Raw genomic sequence first — 21829 nt, forward strand, 5'->3', positions numbered from 1 at the left:
TGTAAACCCACAGAGGCTCAGGCACACAGGCTATTCGCCCAGCAGCTCCATGACTGGCCCCTATTGGGCTGGAGTTCTTGGCTTCCAGTCTGGCTCTGCAGCTGAATCCAAAGATAGAATGACCAGATTTGGTCCTATTTAGCACCTGGATTCTGACAGCTAATTTAATCCAATGCTATTTATTTTGCTTTGTGGAATTATAAATAGGAATAAAACATTTTCAAGCCATTATATTGTCAGATTTTGTAGGAACTCTGTGAACAGTATACCCTTACAATGACCCTTCCATAGTGGGCCCATTTCACAAAGTCAAAGCAAGGCTTAAACTTGCTGTCAAGTCCTACAGCAAAGTTAATGGACAGGAGGCAGAGAAGAAAAAGGGACAGTGTGAACGTGTGAGCTTACCACTAATGTGAGCCTCAAAGGTTGCGGTACTACCCTCCAGTACCACAACGCTTTGTAACGGCTGCGTAAACGTCGGTGCTTGAGTTGTCATCTTTTTAGGCACTCTGAAAAGGAAGAGAAAAGAAATTAGAAGGTCACAGCTTAGGGCCATTCTGGAGCTACTCTGAAGATGGCAGACACACATTTTCCAAATGGGTTGCTTCTCAGATCATCTGTGGGCCCAGAGTGATGGGCAGGCCTTCTCTTTTGTGGCCTGAATTTGGCCTCTGAGTTGACTTATAGCCTAACAGAGTAGCACGTCTAAGGGGGGGATGGAAAAAAAAAAAAATCGAAGCAAGCAGAGCAAGGAATGTACCCTAGTGGTCGAAGAGGGAAGTTCAGTCTTACCGAAGGTGGGAAATCTGAGAGAGAGTTGGGAGAAAGGGAAAGCTGGAGGAAGCTGGGGGTACTGACAAATAATAGAAGATATGTGTGAAAAGTGTAAAACGAATCTTTTCATCGGTTCAATGTCAGAAAGAATTATTTTAAAAAATTTCCTTCCTCCCAATATTTTTCAGACACTGTATCTGTATTTATAAAGTTGACATAGATTCAGGCACTATTACCTTAAGTAACCCAGGTGATTATTTAAAATAGTCACCAAAACTAAAAACTTGAACTTTGCAATTTCTTTCCTAACTTGAAAAGTTTTGGAAAGCCTGGTCCACTATGCAAACCTTTTGTAGACAGAATACAGTGTTTTTTAGTCCTTAATATTTCTTCATATGGTAACTGTTCAGTAAATGTTGATACTGTTGAAGTGAATATTCAGGAAAAGTTTAAATTTAACTGAGCAGGCCAGTATTTATTATAGATCTGCAAGAAAAATACTGACTTGAGTTCTTAATAAGGAACAATGTGCAAACTCTGAAAGATGGAAGGCTGGTCTGCGATGCAGTTGAAGTGAAAGCACCTATGCTTTCATAGCACAAATATTAAAAAATCAAAGAAATTAACACGAAATCGGCAGTTAAGTTGTTTTGTTAAGTGGAAGCAAGTACTTTGCCTATCAGTTTTAGAGAGATTAGGAGAAGAAATTTCTGAGACATAAATACCTTGTTATTAAATGTGACTATTCCACTATTCTGATATAAAAAGCAGATTCTCAGTTGTCAATTGCTTCATTACTATTTTTCATAAAATTCTCTATTTATTGAAAGTGTGTGGAGCAATCATCTAATTCTGTACCTTATTGTAACTTTTTACTTAGTTAAAAAGAAAATGAAACTAGAATTCTCTGAGACAATAACATTTATATTTGAAAAATTCAGATAATATCCAAAAGAAACTGTTACCAAGAACTTCTTAGTGTAGCATATTATCCTCAGGACACAAAAATAACTTTTTGTGTCAAACTCTTCCTGTTTCTGAGCAAGTGCATCTTCTAAAAATAGCTATATTCTTTTACACCATTTATGTTTTATATACCTATATATTTATAGGCATTTACAATTAGTAATCTAATTCCAGGAAGATGGGAAATCAAGGTCTAATTTGAAATAAGAAGTCTCTAAAACATTATTTCTTACCCTTCTTAGCATCAACAATTATATCATATAATTTGAGTATGAGTTGATCTAAAATACATAATGAAATGCTGAGTATTTTAGAAAACAATTATATTGTTTTTCTTTTTTTCCAAATTTCTAAATATATTGCAATTAACTGGCCTAAACAGGTCTTCTATTCCTATTGTTCAGGTAAATTTTGTTGCTTTAGCATTTGCTCTTGAGAGGCCTTTGTCTAATTATGGCTGAAGGTATGCATCTAAAATGTCATACTCCCAAAATAAACTCTCCAGCATTGACTGACAGCAGGCAAGTGTTCTGTCACTGTCCTGCAACTGATACCTCAGCAGTTGATTCCCTTAAAAAGTCATCAGGGTGTAGCTGATACCACATGCATTTTATCAGAGCTATTCTTGGTGTGTCTCACTTTATCACAGAGTAATATAACCTTGAACATTCTCAACAAACAAAAAAAGTCTATAAAAGAAGCAAGCATTTCTATCACAATTTCAGACCTCAACTTTTAATACTTTTAGAATGTTAGGTGCATTTAAACAATTTGAATCACTGACTTGCTGATATGCTAAAGCATCGAACTTTTGAAAGGAAAAGCCTTCGCATATTTCAAAACAGAATTTAACAAGCAGATTCAAATAGAGGATCAGAACCAGCACCAAGTAGTCAGACAAACACCTCCATATAGGCATTTAGCATACAAAGAAAATGCGGAACTAGAAACCGATAAGGGAGGGACTCTACTAATAAGAAAGAAAAAATGCTGCTCACCTGATTTCTCAGGAGTGCCCAAAAAGGGTGGGACTAAGCCCAAGGTTGCTTCTGAAACGACGTCCTATCTAGAGTTGGTTTTTTCGACCATCTCCAACATGAATCGGTGAGCCTCTAAACTTAAAAACAAAACTACACAGTCAAGACTGTGTAGTTTTGCTTTTCTATGCAATCCCTACACCCGAGGCGAGGCTGGGAATGCACGACTGCTCACGAGTCAGGGTCGGGCCCAGCCCTTATATTTGCCAGATCTGCTGACAGCCCCACATCTCAGGGCAGGGCGCTGGCTGATTGGCTCTCCCAGGAAAGCATGATGGGAGCGGGACCTATTTGGTAGCGAGCGGCGCAGACCACCTGTTCTTCTGATTGGCAGTGCTAAATTTAGCATCTCAAAAGGGGCTTTACCAAGGGAATAGAACCGTACTTAAAAACTAACTCTGTTGAGGCTTGGGGAGGAGCACTTGTTGCCCATGTTAAAATCTGAAAATAACTGGTCTGAGGAGAATTTGTGGCAATAGAAAACACTTGTGGGCAATTATACAAAACCGCTCCAAACCTGAGGACTCTGCCCTGAGTGAGGCCCCATTCCTGTTCCCTTCCCCCATACAACCAAGCAAATGGACCTGTCAATCATGACAACAGATGAGGGAGTTTATCTCATGCGTAAGACTTCACCGTTTTTCTTTTTTTGAAGAACCAGTGCCTAAAAACCTCAGCACTGAAGAGAGCTCATTTATACTATCTACTTTCTCCAGAATCCACTTGTACTTTGGGGAGAGTTAAGCCAATGTTAATGAGCTAAGTGTTTATACAGCCCTGCAAGAAATAAAGTTGAGAGGCAAAATCTGAACTCTGTTTAGATTTAGCCTAGACAGTGTAAGGATTTCTTTTTTCCAGATTTCATTTTTTTCTGGCATTAATATTTACAAATATACATGCACTGATCCTTAATGAGCAGCCAAATCTTTTGTTTAAAACATCCATAGGGTTCTTTTTCAGGCACATGAAAGCTGCCTTACTAATCTCTGGAGTTTGCTCTTACTAATGGGAAGTAGTTAGGAGATGATATAGTTGCTATTTTAGAACTGAATTTAATTTCAAGCAACAGATATTTCAAATACAAAAGAGCATACCAGAAGAGCTTTAAAATAGTTCAGCTGAGAGACTTGTAAAGCTTCACTAAGAGGGAAGAAAATTGTCTTGTTGATAATAAAAAGAGATTTTTCTTAATAAAAGACTAAAATTTTAAGTTAAATTTACATCTGTAATAAAAATTTCCCCTGATGTGGAAGACCATGCATTAGACTTTTCAACTTCCTGAGTATTTCATTCTTGGTAATTATTTATACAGTGATTAACTTGTTAACATTAAACAGGAATAAAATATACTGGACAACTTATGTAATATAGCTATATAGACAAGATGACATATTTATTTAAACATTTGTCTTCTTAAGCAGTGTATCTGTATTGTTGGTATTATTTTTCCTACTACAGACGCTACCTGACAAAATCCTGTTTGATTGCTTTATTCAGAAACAACTAGTTTCATGTTATATATCTTAAAAATTATTCCCAATTAGAGACTATGTTACAGGCAACCTGCCAGTCATAAAGTGAAGCTAGACTAGAAATGTCATGTGATCTTTCTGATTTGCATTGTTAAATAGATAACTAACTGGTTATCTATTTAAAATGTGTGCAAGTGTGTGTGTGTGTGTGTGTGTGTGTGTGTGTGGTGAGTGCGTGTATATATATATGCTTTTATTTTTTTAAACAAAATACACATTTTATTTAGGTTGAAATAAACTATACAAAATTGATTTTCTTCACCAAAAATAACAGCAATATTTTCTGTATTATTCCTAGATAAACCACAAAACACTTATTTTTGTGGGTTTTCTAGGTTTTGCTTGTAAATCAAGATGAGGCAGTAGATACAGTCATGAAAAAAGACAGAAGAAAACAGACAAATCAGTTGTCAGTATCCATGGCCTCTGATCCTGTCTTGACCATGAAACAGAAGTGTTCAACATATACCTGCCAAAAAGCTTATGAAGATGTAGGCTCAATAAAGGAATGCAAACAGCAACAACCGGATGTGGAACAAGGGAAGGCTCTTCCATTCAAACTTTAACTATAACTTGTTCCTTTAACTTCATTTGATAAAGACAGAATCTACACTGAAATCCTTGTTTGGCGAGCTCACATGTTTCTATTACAGTCTGATAATTTTCTTAACTGTCCCTTACAGATTTTTAACAGCATACTTAAAACTAATATTCAAACGTCAGTCATGAGCTTCATTGTAATGTTTATAAAATGTATTCCTTCCTCCCGTACCTCCTCACAATTTATTTCTTCAAAGAACTGATAACTCAATACTTGACAATTGGATCCACAGTGATAAATGTTATGTCTAAAATGACTTAACTAATACAATTCCAAAGTGCCATTAGCAGAGATCACAGAGTGTAACATGGTACTTTCAATGCTATCTTCTGGAAGAACAGTTAGGTCTCCAAAGTATGGGAGTTGAAACGGGCCATTTAAACAGGCAGCTTATCAATGACTAATGTACTCAATGGGGGGCCTACAGGTCAAGATATTCAGTGATTAAGTGGCCTAAGTACACCTTACAACTTTTCTGTAAGATATTTTCAAATTTCTTACAGTTTTTTTCAAATATCATATATAAGAGAAAGCCTATTTTAAAAGTCTCTTAGGTATCTTCATGGACATATATACACTACCAAATGTAAAATAGATAGCTAGTGGGAAGCAGCCACATAGCACAGAGAGATCAGCTCGATGCTTTGTGACCACCTAGCAGGGTGGGATAGGGAGGGTGGGAGGGAGACACAAGAGGGAGGAGATATGGGGATATATGTATATGTATAGCTGATTCACTTTGTTATAAAGCAGAAACTAACACCATTGTAAAGCAATTATACTCCAATAAAGATGTTAAAAAAAAAGTCTCAGGTATTTTCACTGGTTTCTGAATTATCTGTAGGAAGCTCTGACTTACTTATACACTTGTGTACTTACTTGTACACTTATCCACCATTAAATCCAAATCATGTTTTATATCAAAATTTATGTTAAGCAAAGCCAAGTTACTTGACCTTTGGTCTGTCAAAGTGTTCCTCAGGTATGGTTTGAGATGCTTTTGCCCGTTTTCATAGTGTTCATTTTCAACCTTCATCACAGGAAGAATATACAGAACCTTCAATAATGCATAAACATTAGGAAAAAACTTGATGTCTGGCAGATGAAGGGCTTCATAAGTAGTGGGTGGAAGTTCTACATCTTTCCCTCTGTGTTTCCACTTGATTCTCCAACAACGCAGCCCAGCAGAGAGTGTGTCAGGATTAGGTAAATCACTTCTGTACATGTCAGCGTGATACTCCTCTGATGTATTGAATTTGAGCTGTCCCATGACAGAGTGTACCAGAGATGAGCATTTAAGAGCTCTGAGGTGCTGTTCTGAGAATATATCTTTCAGGTCCTGAATAATGTGTTCCACTGTTGGAACACTTAGAGTTTCTTTGTAGTAACTCTCAGAGGTTAGCTGAGATTCCAGGTTACTGTGATGAGCTCTGAGAAATTTCCCTGGGAGTTTCATCTGAATATCAAGTTTGGTTGCCAAATTTGTGGCTTTCTCAAACCAAAATTCATGATAAACTTCGATATTTTCCATCACTTCATTTTGTGAATGTAGCCCTGCTGTGACTAGCTGCAAAGAAGACATCAGAGGTCTGATGACCTTCAGGTCTGCCCCTGAAGATTTTTCCCAAAGGCTCTTGTAAAAGATAGGACATTTTAAAGAACAATGGTAACGATGAAATCAAAATCTGTTACCACACTACAGAGTACAAATGCTTGGCCAGCCATGCAGTTATTCCATCTAACATTTGTGGCACTATTATACCATCTAAACATAAAACAAGTGCTTGTAGGAGGTCCACTAAGATTTCAAAAGCATCATACCTGCCTGGCCACTGAGAATGGCAAATTTCCTTCAGTTCTTTGCCCTTTTCTTCATTGTTCTGAACGAGGACAGAAATTACACTGTCAAGCTCTAAAAGCAGTTGTGCTGATCGATGGAAGAAAGAACTTCCTCAGCTGATCCTAATGGGACACATACTCCCATAACAGGCACTGATTTTGCCAACCACATATTTAAGGTACAGGAAGAGCAGAGTGTGTAGATAGCTTGTGGATATTTCTCTAAAAGTCTAGAAGCAAAAACTTTCATTTTGGAAGAAAATCCACTGGACACAATTGTAAGCCTGGCCACGATAGTACTCCATGTTTAATCCTCACTTCTCAGTTACTGTAGTGTGAGATTTCACAGCCGAAATTTCTGCATCAGCTTCATAAGGCAGGAAGCCCACAAATTCCTCTCTCAGGTTGTGAGATTTGTCAACAAACCTCACCAACACAGGCAGGTGCTCTTCCGCTGCTATGTCCACCACATCATCCGTGATGATGGAAAAGAAATGAGAGTCTCTCATTTCCCTGAGGGTTTCTTCTCGAATGCAGCTATCACAGATCTCTAGCATCTTTTTCTGCTGTGTTTTCGAACAGAATAATGTGTTCACTGCCGTTGTCTCAAAGCACTTTCTCAGAACCTCTTCACCAGAATGGATCCGGCACTCCAGCAGGGCTTGAAAGTTATCAGGAGTAAAGAGACCTTTTGGGATTTCATCAGCTTCATGTCCATCCAGAGGTATGGTCTGTTTTCCCATAAGAATCAAAATTTCAAATAAAGATTTTAAGTATTCTTTGTTTTCCTTCTCTTCAAGGGTTAAAGGTAAAATGTCATCAGCTTGGTAGAAGGTTACCGCTATTCACGTGGAACAGATATCTTAATTAGTGGTTTTAGTGCTTTTTCTAAATATGGGAAGAAACTGGGTTCATAAATTTTCTCCTGAAAACATCCAGCTGTCTGAGGTCCAGCTCTGTCAGTTTCCCAGAGCACAGTGTCTCATCCTGATTTCGCACTGAATTCCGGCGACTGCAGTGGCTAATGACTTGATTCTTGTAGAACTGGATGGTGGCAACATTCTTTATTTTATAATCCTCTCCCTTTCAGTCTTAATTTTGACCAAGATTTGGGAAGCATTTCATGACCAGTTTGTCCCCCGGTGCTAAGAATGCTCATCCCTAGGTCAGGAGAGGATTTCATTGATAGGCCACTCGATGTGCTATTATTAGACTAGGCCCTGAACAGTAATCAAAAGCCTCTGGACCGCCTGTCTAACTAGTCTGTTATGGTCCAGGAAATGGCTCCCTCCTGTTGCTTCTTCCTGTATCTTAGAGTTACACTATTACAATTATTGATGTTATAGAACTATATATTTGATCAATCATTTAAAGTACCCAATCATCATTAATTTTATCTGAGGGTCAGTCACATATTTGGTAATGCAAGAAACAATAATCTTATAAAATAGGCAGAATACAAGTAATATAGCTAGTGGCATAAATAAGGTCATAAGTAAGTATTTAAGCTCAGAACTTTCATTAGGTGCAGCCAGGTATTTTCCCAGGTTGTCTGACCAGTCTGTCCTGCACCTGTTGCTATCTTCAAGGGAAATGATCTGTTGGCACTGTACAAAAAGTTCACCAAAGATGTCTGCACATACAAGATGAATGATGGATCATTGTGACCACTTACAGGATTGAGAAAGAAATGTTATCTTCTAAGGAGTTACATGGCTGGTGCCAGAAGAAGGAAAACTGATCTTTATGGTTAAGCAGGTATTTCTGCCATTGAGGAGGTCTGGTTAATGCTTCATGCAGAGGCACAATGTACTCTAGAGGAGAGGGAGGAGGTCCAGATAGGCAGAGAAAACTTCATGTTTAAATTTTTCTTGTCTTACCTTAAAATATGAATTTTTATTTCATCAAGAAGATGGGGGAGAATTTCAGAATTCCTTTTATAGAGTCAGTTGTTTTATATGAGCATAACTCCAGTTCTCACTGTTGGTGAAATTCCTGGCCTTTGCTCAGTATCCTTGGACCCCAATCTTCCTTTCCAAACATGTCGCTGAATATTTTCTTTCAAATATATGTCTCAGCCCCCAAGAGCCATGCATGAGCCACTCATATTCTTTTCTCTATTCAGAATGTCCTATTCTCTCTCTCCATGTTCAAATCCTCCTATCCTTCAAGAGCCAATTCAAATCCTAAGATTCTTCCTTATCTAGCTCCACTAGCAGCAATGATTTCTTCCTCTCCATCATTTCCTTTATCTGTATCTGTACCTGATACATATATATACACACATGTATATATATACATATATATGTAATTTATCTCTGTATTTCTCTCCCAAATGATGTCTTGTATAATGCCTTGTACAAGGTACTTATTTCATATATTTTTCTTGAATAAAATGACTTAATGTGACTTTTAATGAGCCATGCATGAGACTGATGAAATAATTGGGATGGGGCTTCAAAGGTCCACAGAGTTCCAAAGTGAAACTATTTAGTAAAACTTTAGTCAGGGGTTGGGTGTACATTTATCATGTTTATCATGTTTACTTGCAATCTCTCCAAAAAAGGAATTGTGAAGAAATCAATACCTATTATTTCCTATAACCACTCTTGGAGATGAAGAGAATAAACCTTATAGCCTAGTACTTCAGTATTTGCCTAATACTGTACATACATACATCATGACAAAGACATTTATTTCTATTCATTTTTAAATTAAAATCCTAAAATTAGCTTTTAAGTTCTTCTCCAGTTGGTGTCTTCAGAAGTCTGTTTTGTTGAAGCTATAACTCTGGTCTCTCCTTCTTGTACAAGCTTCACATAATTCTAAGTAATAAGTATGATCTTCTCCCTTTGGCTCTTAGGACCAAGGAGGCATGGGTTATGAAGCCCACCTATTTCTTCTGAGACTACTTGAAAAGAAGTCTTGAAAAAGCTGATTCAATCATGGTCTTCCCCTTAAAGTGTCAGTACCTTCCCTCTGACACAAAACTTTATTTTTCTTTGGGAAAATTGGGGGACTTACGTCATTCCTGATTTCAAACCTGTAGTGATAAAATACCTATGTAGTTCAGGGGTCTGGGCTAGTTAATTATGATCTTGTTCAGTAAAGACATGATGTTTTCAAGGTTTGGTGTCTGCAGAAGTTCCTTTGTTATGTATAGAGAGAAAAACTAATCTGTGGTCACAGAATGAACTGCTAACCTTGGCTGGCCATCTAATAAATGTGAGTCTTTGGTCACAAGCGTGCAAAATAGGAAAACCATTGATGGTGGATCAGTTGTCTCATCTTCATGAGGGAGAGACGTAGAATATTCAAAGTGAGGAAGAGCCTTCCTTCCTGACTTCCTCTCTCACCAGTAGGAAATTATGTGCCAAGATATTTCCATCTCCCTTTGAGTACAGTGCAGTCAACAAACTGGGAGTGAAAAGAGTGTGACTGGGTCAAGCATTATTGAAGTAATTCCACTGAATTCATTGAAATTACACTAACAGCCACTGCTTAAGGAATCCAGCTGATTGACGTCGCTTCTTTAGGGATTCAGTCAGCAGAGTCATAGGAGTGCCTAAAAAAACAAAACAGGGCTTCCCTGGTGGCGCAGTGGTTGAGAGTCCGCCTGCCAGTGCAGGGGACACGGGTTCGTGCCCTGGTCCGGGAAGATCCCACATGCCGCAGAGGGGCTGGGCCCGTGAGCCATGGCCGCTGAGCCTGCGCGTCGGCAGCCTGTGCTCCGCAACAGGAGAGGCCACAACAGTGAGAGACCCGCGTACCGAAAAAACAAAAACAAAAACAATAATCTCATTTCCACTAGGGAAGATACTTCATATAATCATGACAACAGGAAATATGTTGGCCTTAGGTTCAGATTATATTAAATGGTTTATCTTGTCATCTAAACTGATTCTGAACCAGTCAGCTTCACTCACTCCTGCCTCCAAGTTCTGTCTCTTTTTCTGCAGGATTAGTCACATTTGCTTTTCCGGTTTTGTAGCTTTTTCCTGAACCAGAACTATGGATATCTTAGTGCCAGATAAGAGAGACATAATTTCACTGTAATGTCCTATTTTTTTTTAAAGTTCCAAGAATTTTATACACATTATCAAATGTGACTGAAACATGAAGTTTGCTCATGTTTTACTGGTGGTTTTTGTTTAGAGATGGAAACATGGAGGAAGAAGGGCCTGGAATCCATAGCGCTATGAAAGACTGTCTGTTCATTTGTCTGACTTCTCTCTAATCTGTACACTCCTCCAGAGCAGGATATACACTTGCACTTGCTCCTGTATTCCCAACGCCTTTTTTAGCATCTGGTACAACAGTGAATGCTGCTAGAAAAAATAAACTATACAGAAGAGGAAGATAGGCAATAGACTTTGAGATGTTTTGCAGGGCATAGAAGACCTAAAGGGGACAGGGATCCCATCTATTAGTTTCTTAAGAGTGGACAATTGGAGTGGACTTAAGAGTGGTCTTCTCTGTATTAACCATAGACAGCAGAGTCCAGAGTCAGGACCAACAAGAGTTTGTTCATGAAAAAAGTTTTGTTTCGAGGGTCTAATGCTTTTTAAAACTATCATCAAGGCTTATATAGCAGCTCCATCTCCTAATGTGAGTGAAGTATTTTGAGAAGATTGAGAAGAAGTCAGCATTAGAATGTGATTATTATCATTCATTTCAAGTAGACAGATTAGGCCATGCATTTTCCAGCACTGCAGTCTCATTTGCCCTGTGTATCTTTCTCTCACCTTCTCCCCGGTTGGGAAGAAGTAATTCCCCTGTGTTAGGATAGCTCTTTGTACATCTCTTGTCATAGCACTGCTACACTTATACGTATTTCACTTGCACTAAATCAAGATCCTTGATGGAAGGGGAAATGGAAAGGAAACTAAGGGTTAATTGAGTTATTATTCTGTCAGACATAATACTAGATTTTTAAAATACTCTGTATTTTGTTTTAATCACTTAATTATATAGGTACTATTTACCCATTTTTCACATGAAAAACTAGAGGTTAACAATGGAGGGATAGATATACCATGTTCTTGGATTGGAAGAATAAACATTGTAAAAATAAAAAGAAACGCAATTGAGTTATTTGTAGTGATGTGCATAGACTTAAAGTCTGTCATACAGAGTGAAGTAAGTCAGAAAGAGAAAAACAAATACCGTATGTTAACACATATATATGGAATCTAAATTAAAAAAAAAAAGTTCTAAGAACCTAGGGGCAGGACAGGAATAAAGCTGCCAACATAGAAAATGGACTTGAGAACACAGGGAGGGAGAAGGGTAAGCTGGGACGAAGTGAGAGAGTGGCATGGACATATATGCACTACCAGATGTAAAATAGATAGCTAGTAGGAAGCAGCCGCATAGCAAAGGGAGATCAGCTTGGTGCTTTTTGACCACCTAGAGGGGTGGGATAGGAAGGGTGGGAGGGAGGGAGATGCAAGACAGAAGAGATATGGAGATATATGTATACGTGTAGCTGATTCAGTTTGTTATAAAGCAGAAACTAACACACCATTGTAAAGCAATTATAATCCAATAAAGATGTTATTAATTAATTAATTAAAGAGAGGTTAACAGAAACTGACCAGTAGTCAGTGGTGTTTCCAGGATTCCTAGATCTTACTGACAGCAGTCATTATTTTTTCTTCATAGTTCATATATCTCAGGAAACCTAATGTGAGTGCCCTCCTTGTTACTCATTGGCACTTGACAACCCTTTCCCACTTGTTTTTTTCCCAAAACACAAGCTCTCAAATGTCAATTAATAAATGAGAAAGGGATGATGAAATTAGAAAAATTTATGAACACAATAGTAGTAACAATTTCAGGCAAGAATTGTCAATTGATCTAAAACTAGTGGATGAGCATTTCCAAGTCAGCTTAGGATGTAGAAAGTGGCAAGTAAATGTCACTACTGTCTTAACAATGAGAAAATGTTAGGTAACTGATAAAATCATAAATTTTCTTGAAACCATAGGAGAGCTGAGACTGCAAGGAAAACCAGCTGAATTCCAATGCATGGCATACGGCTCTGAGAAGAGATGAATCTAAAGAACGATTTCATTTCTGACAGAACATTAGAGGAAGGTATTGCTGTCATCACAGCAGGTAAAGAGGAAATCAGCTACCAAATACTTAAAATCAATGTATAGGAGAGCTTATCAGTTTAGAATGAGTGCGAGAACCTAGACACAAGGAGAGTTCACGCTAACTCACAAGTTCTATTCCACAGGTCTCCAGAGGTGTTCCCGTGTAAGACTGGTTGCAGGGCTGAAGGCAGCACAGAGACCCCTTGGTGAAACTAGTGTGCAGGTGTTCAGTTAGTGATTGGTTGTCATTGGGGCAAAGTTGCAAATTTTGTACTCATTTTCTTGGAAACACGTCTCACATAAAACACAATTCTAACCCACCGGGGGAGGGGCAGTACCCCTTCCGATGCATAGGACCCAGGAAAAGGTCCTCTACTTACGTGAAAGTGATGATGTAAAAGCTCTTTGTTCCCGAGGAAAATTAGGAAATCCTCCCATCCCTGGAACCCAGGAAAAAATATCCTCTCCTTCTGGGAGAAGGGTATCTGCCTCTGAGAAAGGTGAAAGAAAAACTCCTGGACCCTGGTTCCTGGACTGATACAAAGCAGAGTTCAGCTACTAGTGGGAGATGGGTAGGAAACTCTTTCCTGTCCAAGAGTTGACACTGATAGAAAAAAAAAACCAAACCTGTGGAGGGGAGCAGGAATGCTGAAAAATTGTGGCTCCAAGGCCAGGCATATAGGGCCTGCCTAAGACAGAGGCATGAAGTTTATTCACGATAATTAATCATAGTAATGACATTCTACGTTATGATCCTTTTCTAATCACTTAATTCACATGATGCTATATGGCCAAAGTGTAAGCCTTGATTGTGATTTTCAGAATCCATTAGACATGCAGAAATTACATTCAGAGTCCATAATCACACTGACCTACCCTCAGTCATCTTATTTACATTCCACTCTACCCTATACAACACAAGCTCTAACAAGCCTTCTAGGTATTAAACATCACACCTTCTGTGAGGAGGTCTTTCCTTATCACTCTAGGCTGAATTAATTTTTCCCTCTATTCTAGAAAATGATAATGTTTATGACATTGCACTAGAATGACCTTAATTTTGCAAAGCTGAGGCTGATCCAAAGCCTATACATTTACAAGCTCTAGTATTCAAATGTAGTATTCAAATACTATCTCACCACAAAAACACAGTACCTTCTGCCTCTTGTAAAATTCTTATCCCCACTGAACTCTTCTGGAACCACAAGTAAGCTGAGAAATAAAGTTAAAATATATTTATGTTAGTGTTTTCACTTTGATTTCTTTGGGATCATAAAATAAGCTGGGCTTCCTTTTGTATCCGGTTTTCACTACTCTAGACAAGCAGAAATGAAATTACTTTGTCCAAATAAATAATGCTGCCAACTTACAAAATGAGTATATACTTTTTATACTGTTTGGATATTGATATCCCTATCCAGAAAACTGCCTACTATAGCATGACAACAAGATATATGGAAACAAAAAAAAAAAACAGTCTGAAAACAGATTGCTTGGAGCAAAAGCAAAGGTTGTTGGCTCAGACTGCTGGGTATTTTATTTAGACCAATGTTTCACAAACCCTGTCTGTATTTGTCAAGCTGATAATAGGTTTCCCCTGAAATGAATAATTTCCTGGTGAAATGCATTGGGGAAATGATGCACAGTGTGATTTACAACACAAATTAACAATTTCAAAGTTTTTGAGAAGTCCTATGGAAAAGAACTCCATTATTCTTAAATACCTATTTAAACGTCTCTCAGATCACTAACATTTTCAGATCAGTTTGGGAAATTTTGACTTCGACTATTTTCACAACTCTTCCTAGGCATGTTTTCCTTTTATAAATCAATACTGTGTCTTTTTGGTTGCATAGTACTGAATCCACTGTAGCTAATGCAAAGAGAAAGAAATTTACTAATGTGTGTTAAATGACTTACAGAAATCTGGGAATAAATTATGTAACAGACTTTAGGCTGAACTTTTAACAATGACTCCCAAAGCTTCAGCATAGTGCCTCAGGACTTCCCTGGTAGTCCAGTGGTTAGGGCTCCATGCTTCCACTGCAGGGGGCATGGGTTCGATCGCTGGTTGGGGAACTAATATCCCACATGCAAAAAAGAACCCCCAAAACTGTACCTCTACATGCTGCTGCTTCCATCATGATCAGGAATCTTCCTGTTGAATCAAGAAGATGCTGCTACAGCCAATTCTGTAACCTCTCTGCTCTGCTGAGTCACATCAGCAGAACAAAGCCCTCACACCTGGCCTTTATTATATTAAACCAATTTATTTTTAATTTTTAACATCTTTATTGGAGTATAATTGCTTTACAATTGTATTAGTTGCTGCCATATAACAAAGTGAATCCGCTATACGTATACATATATCCCCATATCCCCTTCCTCTTGTGTCTCCCTCCCACCCTCCCATCCCACCCCTCTAGGTGGTCACAAAGCACCGAGCTGATCTCCCTGTGCTATGCGGCTGCTTCCCACTAGCTAGCTATTTTACATTTGGTAGTGTATATATATATGTCCATGCCACTCTCTCACTTCATCCCAGCTTACCCTTCCCCCGCCCTGTGTCCTCAAGTCCATTCTCTACATCTGCATCTTTATTCCTGTCCTGCCCCTAGGTTCTTCAGAACCAATTTTTATTTTTTTTTAGATTCCATATATATGTGTTTAAATGCTCCTTTCTTAAAGTTTTGTTTTTTCTAAGTCCCCAAACTAAATTAGACCTCACTGTTATTCTCTCTCATAGCATATTATATCTCTCTACCATAGCTCTTATTTTAGTACATAACTACTTAGGTATTTAATTACTCTCTCTTCTACTAAAGTACTGTGGGAATAGGAACCGTATCTGTTTTGCAACCCTTAAAGAAATGCCTAACTCACACTAAGTCAATGCATACTTTTGAATCATTTTGAGTGGGTGGAAGGATGGCTGGATGGATAAGAGTGACTGAGTACCTAAAAGGGCAGATGAGCAGAGAGCCTTAAATCTTGGGACATGACTAAGAAAAACAGGGTGATAGATTTAGCTGGCCATATCTTTTCCCAAGATGACTGGTTCCAGAATTTCTTCTATGGAAGTGTCTGTGCTCTGGTGAGTGGTGGAGACGGTGAGGGATTGCACTCTGGCCAATATGTGTAATCTGCAAGGCAACTCTTACCATGCCTCACATATAGTAGGTGCTTAATATATCGTTGTTATGGAAGGAATGCCAGTGCATACATGTAAACGACTGAGCACTCTGCAGATGCATTTTGCCCTATAGGTGTTACTGTTAATTATCAGAATCTATTTTAATTTAATTAAGTTATATAAACATTTTTGATACCCTTGCATTTTGTTTAACTACAAAAGTCCCTAGAGTAGGCAGGAGACCTTGAAACCTGAAAAGGCTCTGTCTCCTCCAATCTTTATTTAATCAGAAGCAACCTAGATTCCATGTTAGTGTAACGCAGTACAGAATAAAATGACAATGATAGAAGTACTTTCAACTAGGGCCATAACATTAACTTGTTAAAAAAAAAAAAAAGCGCTTCAAAGCTTCAAAAAAATGAGGGCATGAAATATTTTTAGTTGTCTTTATTCTTTATTTGAGCTCCAGATTATAATTCCATGTGCTAACTTGGTAACTTTTAGCTTCTTAGAAACACGTAAGGAGCAGCAACTTCAAAGCTGTAAATCCACTTCCTGAAAAGCGAATTTGGAAACAAGATCTATACAAAGATAAGCGTTACATACAATGCAAGAGTTTGGTATATTTATTTTTTTCAGCTTCATGTATGATGAAAAAAAATCTATGTATCTGAAATACACGAAACATGGTAAAGACCACTTAGTTTGCTCTGGACCCTCAGCTTCTGAATCTTTTGTCAAGTTTCCCTCCTGCTTACATGCATAATTGGTCACATGTTTCTCTCTATTTGCTTAAGCCAGATGCCCATGGGGCTTTCCTGCAGTATTTAGGAAAGAGGAACGCTTACAGAATTGTATTTGGCTCTATCAAGCAACGTTTTGGTGGAAAATGACCAACAAGTTTAATTTCTCTCAACTGGGAATCATTCTGCCTCACTTCCTGGGAAGGAAAGCTATAAAAAAAAAAAAAGGAGTTATGAACTGGGCTCTTAATGGTAATGGAAAACACACAAAACTTTAACTTCAATTTTATTCTACTTTGTAATAATAATCCTTTGTATTTGTGTAACATGATAGAGTTCATATAGTACTTCCATATTTACTGAGATGTATTTTGTGCTTGCTTATACAGGATTCTTTCTCGTTAAAAAAGAATTTCTGTGTGTTTCTACACATTAGTTTAAATCTTTTCACCATCTCCTTTTGGCATGAGAATCTCAGAACTTTTCTGATGAGAACACATTTATTGGATCTGTGCCATGAACACATGTGCTCAGTACAATTAAGAATTCACACACACACACACACACACACACACACACTCTTAAGAAAAAAACATCTGCTCATGATCCAGAATTCAATACAAAGAGAGGACAAGTGCATAGACACCCACAATAAAAGGGAAATGTGGTAATATGTGAAAGGATTGATAAAATAAAAATGCCAAAGAAGTTCTGAGCAGAATAGATGTTATCATTTAGGATTCCTGAGTATTTATTATACATTACATACTTTGCACTTTTATATACTAGGTTTGAATAGTTACCATTATTATGTAAAACAACTCTTATTTCCATTTTGACAATGAATGAAAAAGGTCCTCAAAGTTCTTGAGTTCACAATCCAAGATTAAAATCAATAAATGGAAGATCTAGAATCAAAAAGCATGTCTACAGCCCAGGTGTTTGGTTATTATGGAAAAGCTTCCCAGAGAAGTGTCCTTTGAACCAAGCTGAGCCTTGAAGAGTGAATAGGATTTTGAATAGGCAAAGAAAAGGTCAGAGGAAACCAACTACCTGAGCACAAGTGTAAGTAAGACCACAGGCAACTGGAATGGATCTCAGTAGAGGGAGTGAACTCAAGCATAAAGGGGAGTTCTTGGCACAGAGCTGAGAGTTGATGGGGGAACCTGAACGCTAGTTTACAACTGAGAATGATGCCAAGAATAAGATAAAAAGGAAGACTGGGCACTAAGTGTGAAGGAAATTAAGAAGGTGGGGGCATGAACTGACTTTCAGGAGGAGAAATGAGAGATGTCATTATATGAACTGATCTTGAAAAATTCCCATGTCTCTGTTTTTATCTTATATTCAAAAATATTCTGGTACCTGACTCTTGCCTTGTGTGTCAGAGACTGAAAATGGTCACCAGTAGCTTTATTATCCTTATCTCCAGGACATACAACTTCTTTATTCACTTCCCCTGGCAATTAGATTAAAACCAATGATAAAGTTCTGGCCAGTGAAGTTTGAGTGGAAGCGATGAGCAGTACTTCCAGGCCTGGCTCATTAAATCCTTCCATGTCTAATCCTAGCATTTTTACTGCATCCATTGGATGAATGAAGAGAACTTCAAAGGCCTGCAGGAGAGACAAGATAAAAGGATCTTGGGTACCTGAGTGACTGTGGAGCAGAGACCATCCATTGACCTGCACTTCAATGTCAAGTGAGAAACAAACTCTATTTTGAGGTAAGTCACTGGAATTTGGGGATTGTTTCTTTCAACAGTTATCCCACCCTGATATGCCGGGCTGAATAATTTGTGATGGTCATTATCTCTGACTTGGACCCCGATTGTCTGCTGCTATTCCCAACAGACTGAACAGTGTTGGAGAAATTGTGCAGCCTTGTTGAAAAATGCCTCAACAGGGCTCCCAGTGTTGCCATGGAATCCTTCTGTGTTCTGGTCATGAACTGTTCTCCTTCCTTTCATGGCTTAATTTAAAGTTTCATCTTTCTCCTTAGGATTTTCCTGCTTCTACTCTCAGCAGATGAATTAGCTGTCTCATCTTTAGTTAAGTGCTTATTCAAGACTCATAACCATTTTTGCTTTTTTTCATGTTAACTTAAGCAGTTCTTTATGTATTAGAGATATAAGACCATTATGGATATTAGGTATAAAATGGCTAAAATTTTAAAAGACCAACTAAACCAAAAGTTGACAAAGATGTGGAAAAACTGGAACTCTCATATACACTTTGTGGGAATGTAGAATGGTACAATCACTTTGTGAAACTGTTTGGCAATGTTTTTAAAAGTTCATCTATCATATAATCCAGATATTCTACTCCTGGGTAGTTACTCAGAGGTCCAAGAGGAAATCTCCAATAGTATTATGGCCAAAAAGAGGTCTTCCACTGTGGATTTTCTGTGGTTTGTGGTGGGGAGTGACACGTAGACATTTTTCTCTATTTTTCCCTTGAAACCTTCAGTAAGGTCTGTGTCAGTCACTAGTTATTGTGTGTAAGTTTTTTTTTTTTTTTAAAGAAGACTGCTGATAATTTGGTTAGAATAACAACATCTCTTGACCCCTTACCTTGGTTCAGGTACCACACTATGCACATTCACATATGTTACCTTTTTCAAATCTTACAGTCATCTTGAATGGTAATTATTATTCCCCTTTTAGAGATTAAAAAACATGTGCCCCATAGTAAAACCAAAATGAAACAGATAACAGAAAACTTGCTAAGAATAACATACTGGAAGATCCCAACACTTGCCCTCCACCCTCCAATTAAAGATAAAGCTGCTTATTTTTACCTCTGCTTGGAACTTTGACCATATTTTTATTTCTATTTTTGACCAGTTTCCAGTTAAGTATTAGTGAGAACTTACTGTGGGCTAGGCTTGAGGTAAAAAAAAAAAGGGTGTGGGGGAGTGGGGAATAGACATGGTACCAACATTCAGTGCTTTAAAGAAGACGGGGCCTAAAAAGATATTCCCTGGATGACTGTAGTGAAAGTCAAGACAGAGTCCAAAGGAACACAGACAAAGGGTCTTGATGGTGTGATAGAAGCAAGTCTTTGCAGAGGAAGTGACACTTGAGCTGAGTCATAAAGATATGCAGATGCAGAAGAAAGGTAAGGGAAAGGGGCATCAAGCCACTTCTACTAGAGGGACTAGATGGTACAAAGGCATTGAAATGAGGAATCACAAAATCATCAGAGAATAGCAGGTAGCTCAGAATGGCTGGAGCATGCAGCAGAGATCAATGCCTGGGGCCCAGGGATGAGCCTGGGGTGTAACAACAGACAGTGCGACTCCCTGAGAAACTACTCTCATGCCTAGCAACCAACTGAACCCCAAATTGCACTCAGTCTCCTGGACTTTACCCACAGGAATTTTCCAACCATTTTTTTTCCCTCTAAGATATACAATATGGAACTCAGTACTCTGTTTTTCATTTCTTTTTAATATGCTTATACTCATTTTAAACCAGAGGACAGATGATTTCATGGGGTAGGACTTATGTGGACAAGGATTGCTAATATAACTGATTTTGTCCACAATTCTGCAGGTTCTTTAATGTGATTTGATCACCTTCTCCAGGGATGAGCAGGCCCTAGAGGCTCTAGAGGACAAATCTCACACTAAAAATACTTCACTACTGGGCTTCCCTGGTGGCGCAGTTGTTGAGAGTCCGCTTGCCGATGCAGGGGACGCAGGTTCAAGAGGTGAGAGGCCCCCGTACCGCAAAAAAAAAAAAAAAAAAAAAAAGTAAAAATACTTAACTACTGAACTGACAAATTAAATGGCAATTTATTCATTTATAGCATAGGAATGCCTCTCCATTAGCCAGAATGCCAGATCTGGACATGCTGAGTAAAGGGAATATCATTTAGTGAAGAACCACTCATTAATGGGCACTTCCTGGTATTATTTCAATTACTTGTCACCACAACTCTGTGATGTAGTTCTTACTTCATCCCAATTTTATAAATGAAGAATTTAAATGAGAAACTTTAAACGATCTACCTTGATCTCATAGCTAATAAGTTTTGGAGCTTAGATTCAAATCTAATGCTTTGATTTCTACCCCATGCAATGGGCAGGGTGTACCCACACTGCCTGGAAAAAAAAAGTGATGATGATGATGGCGATTTAACTATAATGATTATAATTTATTGGATGTTTACTTTGTGCCGAATACTTTCACATGCATTATTTTATGTAATCTTAACAACTCTATTAAGTGAGAAACTATTTCCATTTTAACAATGAGGAAACTAATGTTCAAAGGTTTAAATAACTTTCCTAACCTTCAAACCTGGTTAATTGGTGGGGCAGATATTCAAACCAGGTCTCCCTGCCCACAAAGTACTTTTTACTGACGGTCAAATACTGGTAAGACTATTTGGTGAATGAGAGTCAGATTGAAGAGAATTTATTACTTGATAGAACATTCCATCTACGGTGTGGTAGAGGATAGAAAACCACTGAAGTTCTCCTAGTAGGGACTGATCATGTGTCTTCATAACTTGTAGCAATAGACATTGAATATTTAATACTATTATTTTTTGTTTTTGTTAATAATTCTTATTAGTCACAAAAAACTTCTGTCACTATCCTTATTCATGATAGAGTATACATTATTATGTTCATTTTATATTGTCTCACCTTTTTCTGAGGATAAATTTTAGGAATTGAAAAAGAAATGAAGTGGCTCAAACCTGAGGAAAAGCATAATTACTTTTTGATTAACATACTTGAGCAATCTTTCATTACTAATTGGTAGTATATCTGATTAATTCCCAGGTCAGTGAAATTAGAGTTTAGCCTACAAAAATGGATATACGTATGATAGTTTTACAAATTTAAACCCTTTAAGCAATCTTGGGACTAGATCAATAAACTTTTTTTAGAATTCCTTTCTAGCATCTAGACTAACAATCTCATCAAGACAGTGTTTTTATTTTGTTTTATTTCTGTCAATATAAAGATTCTCTTTGTGGAAGCAAGATTTGAACAGGCTTTCTTTGAAGTTAGTACCCATGTGGCAAGTTTCAAATAAACCTAGACCTTTGCTCAAAATCAATGCATCTGAGAACTTTCCTTTAACATTCC

General features: G+C 37.9%; 1 protein-coding gene and 1 pseudogene across 1 annotated transcript in view; both read right to left on the bottom strand.

Annotated features, from left to right (window-relative positions):
* Nucleotides 1-2951, bottom strand: part of TTN (titin) — a 276735-nt gene extending 273784 nt beyond the window's left edge. Inside the window, exons 1-2 of the mRNA XM_024732830.1 lie at nt 2739-2951; nt 406-509 (exon numbers count right to left, since the gene is read on the bottom strand). Of these exons, the coding sequence (XP_024588598.1) occupies nt 406-496 (91 nt within the window). The 5' untranslated portion in view covers nt 497-509; nt 2739-2951. The remainder of the gene's footprint in view (nt 1-405; nt 510-2738) is intronic.
* Nucleotides 2952-5719: 2768 nt separating this feature from the next.
* LOC112391496 (52 kDa repressor of the inhibitor of the protein kinase-like) overlaps nt 5720-21829 on the bottom strand; it is a 33841-nt pseudogene continuing 17731 nt past the window's right edge.

Source organism: Neophocaena asiaeorientalis, unplaced genomic scaffold, assembly GCF_003031525.2.
Source record: "Neophocaena asiaeorientalis asiaeorientalis breed wild unplaced genomic scaffold, Neophocaena_asiaeorientalis_V1.1 scaffold96, whole genome shotgun sequence".
Lineage (NCBI taxonomy): Eukaryota > Metazoa > Chordata > Mammalia > Artiodactyla > Phocoenidae > Neophocaena > Neophocaena asiaeorientalis.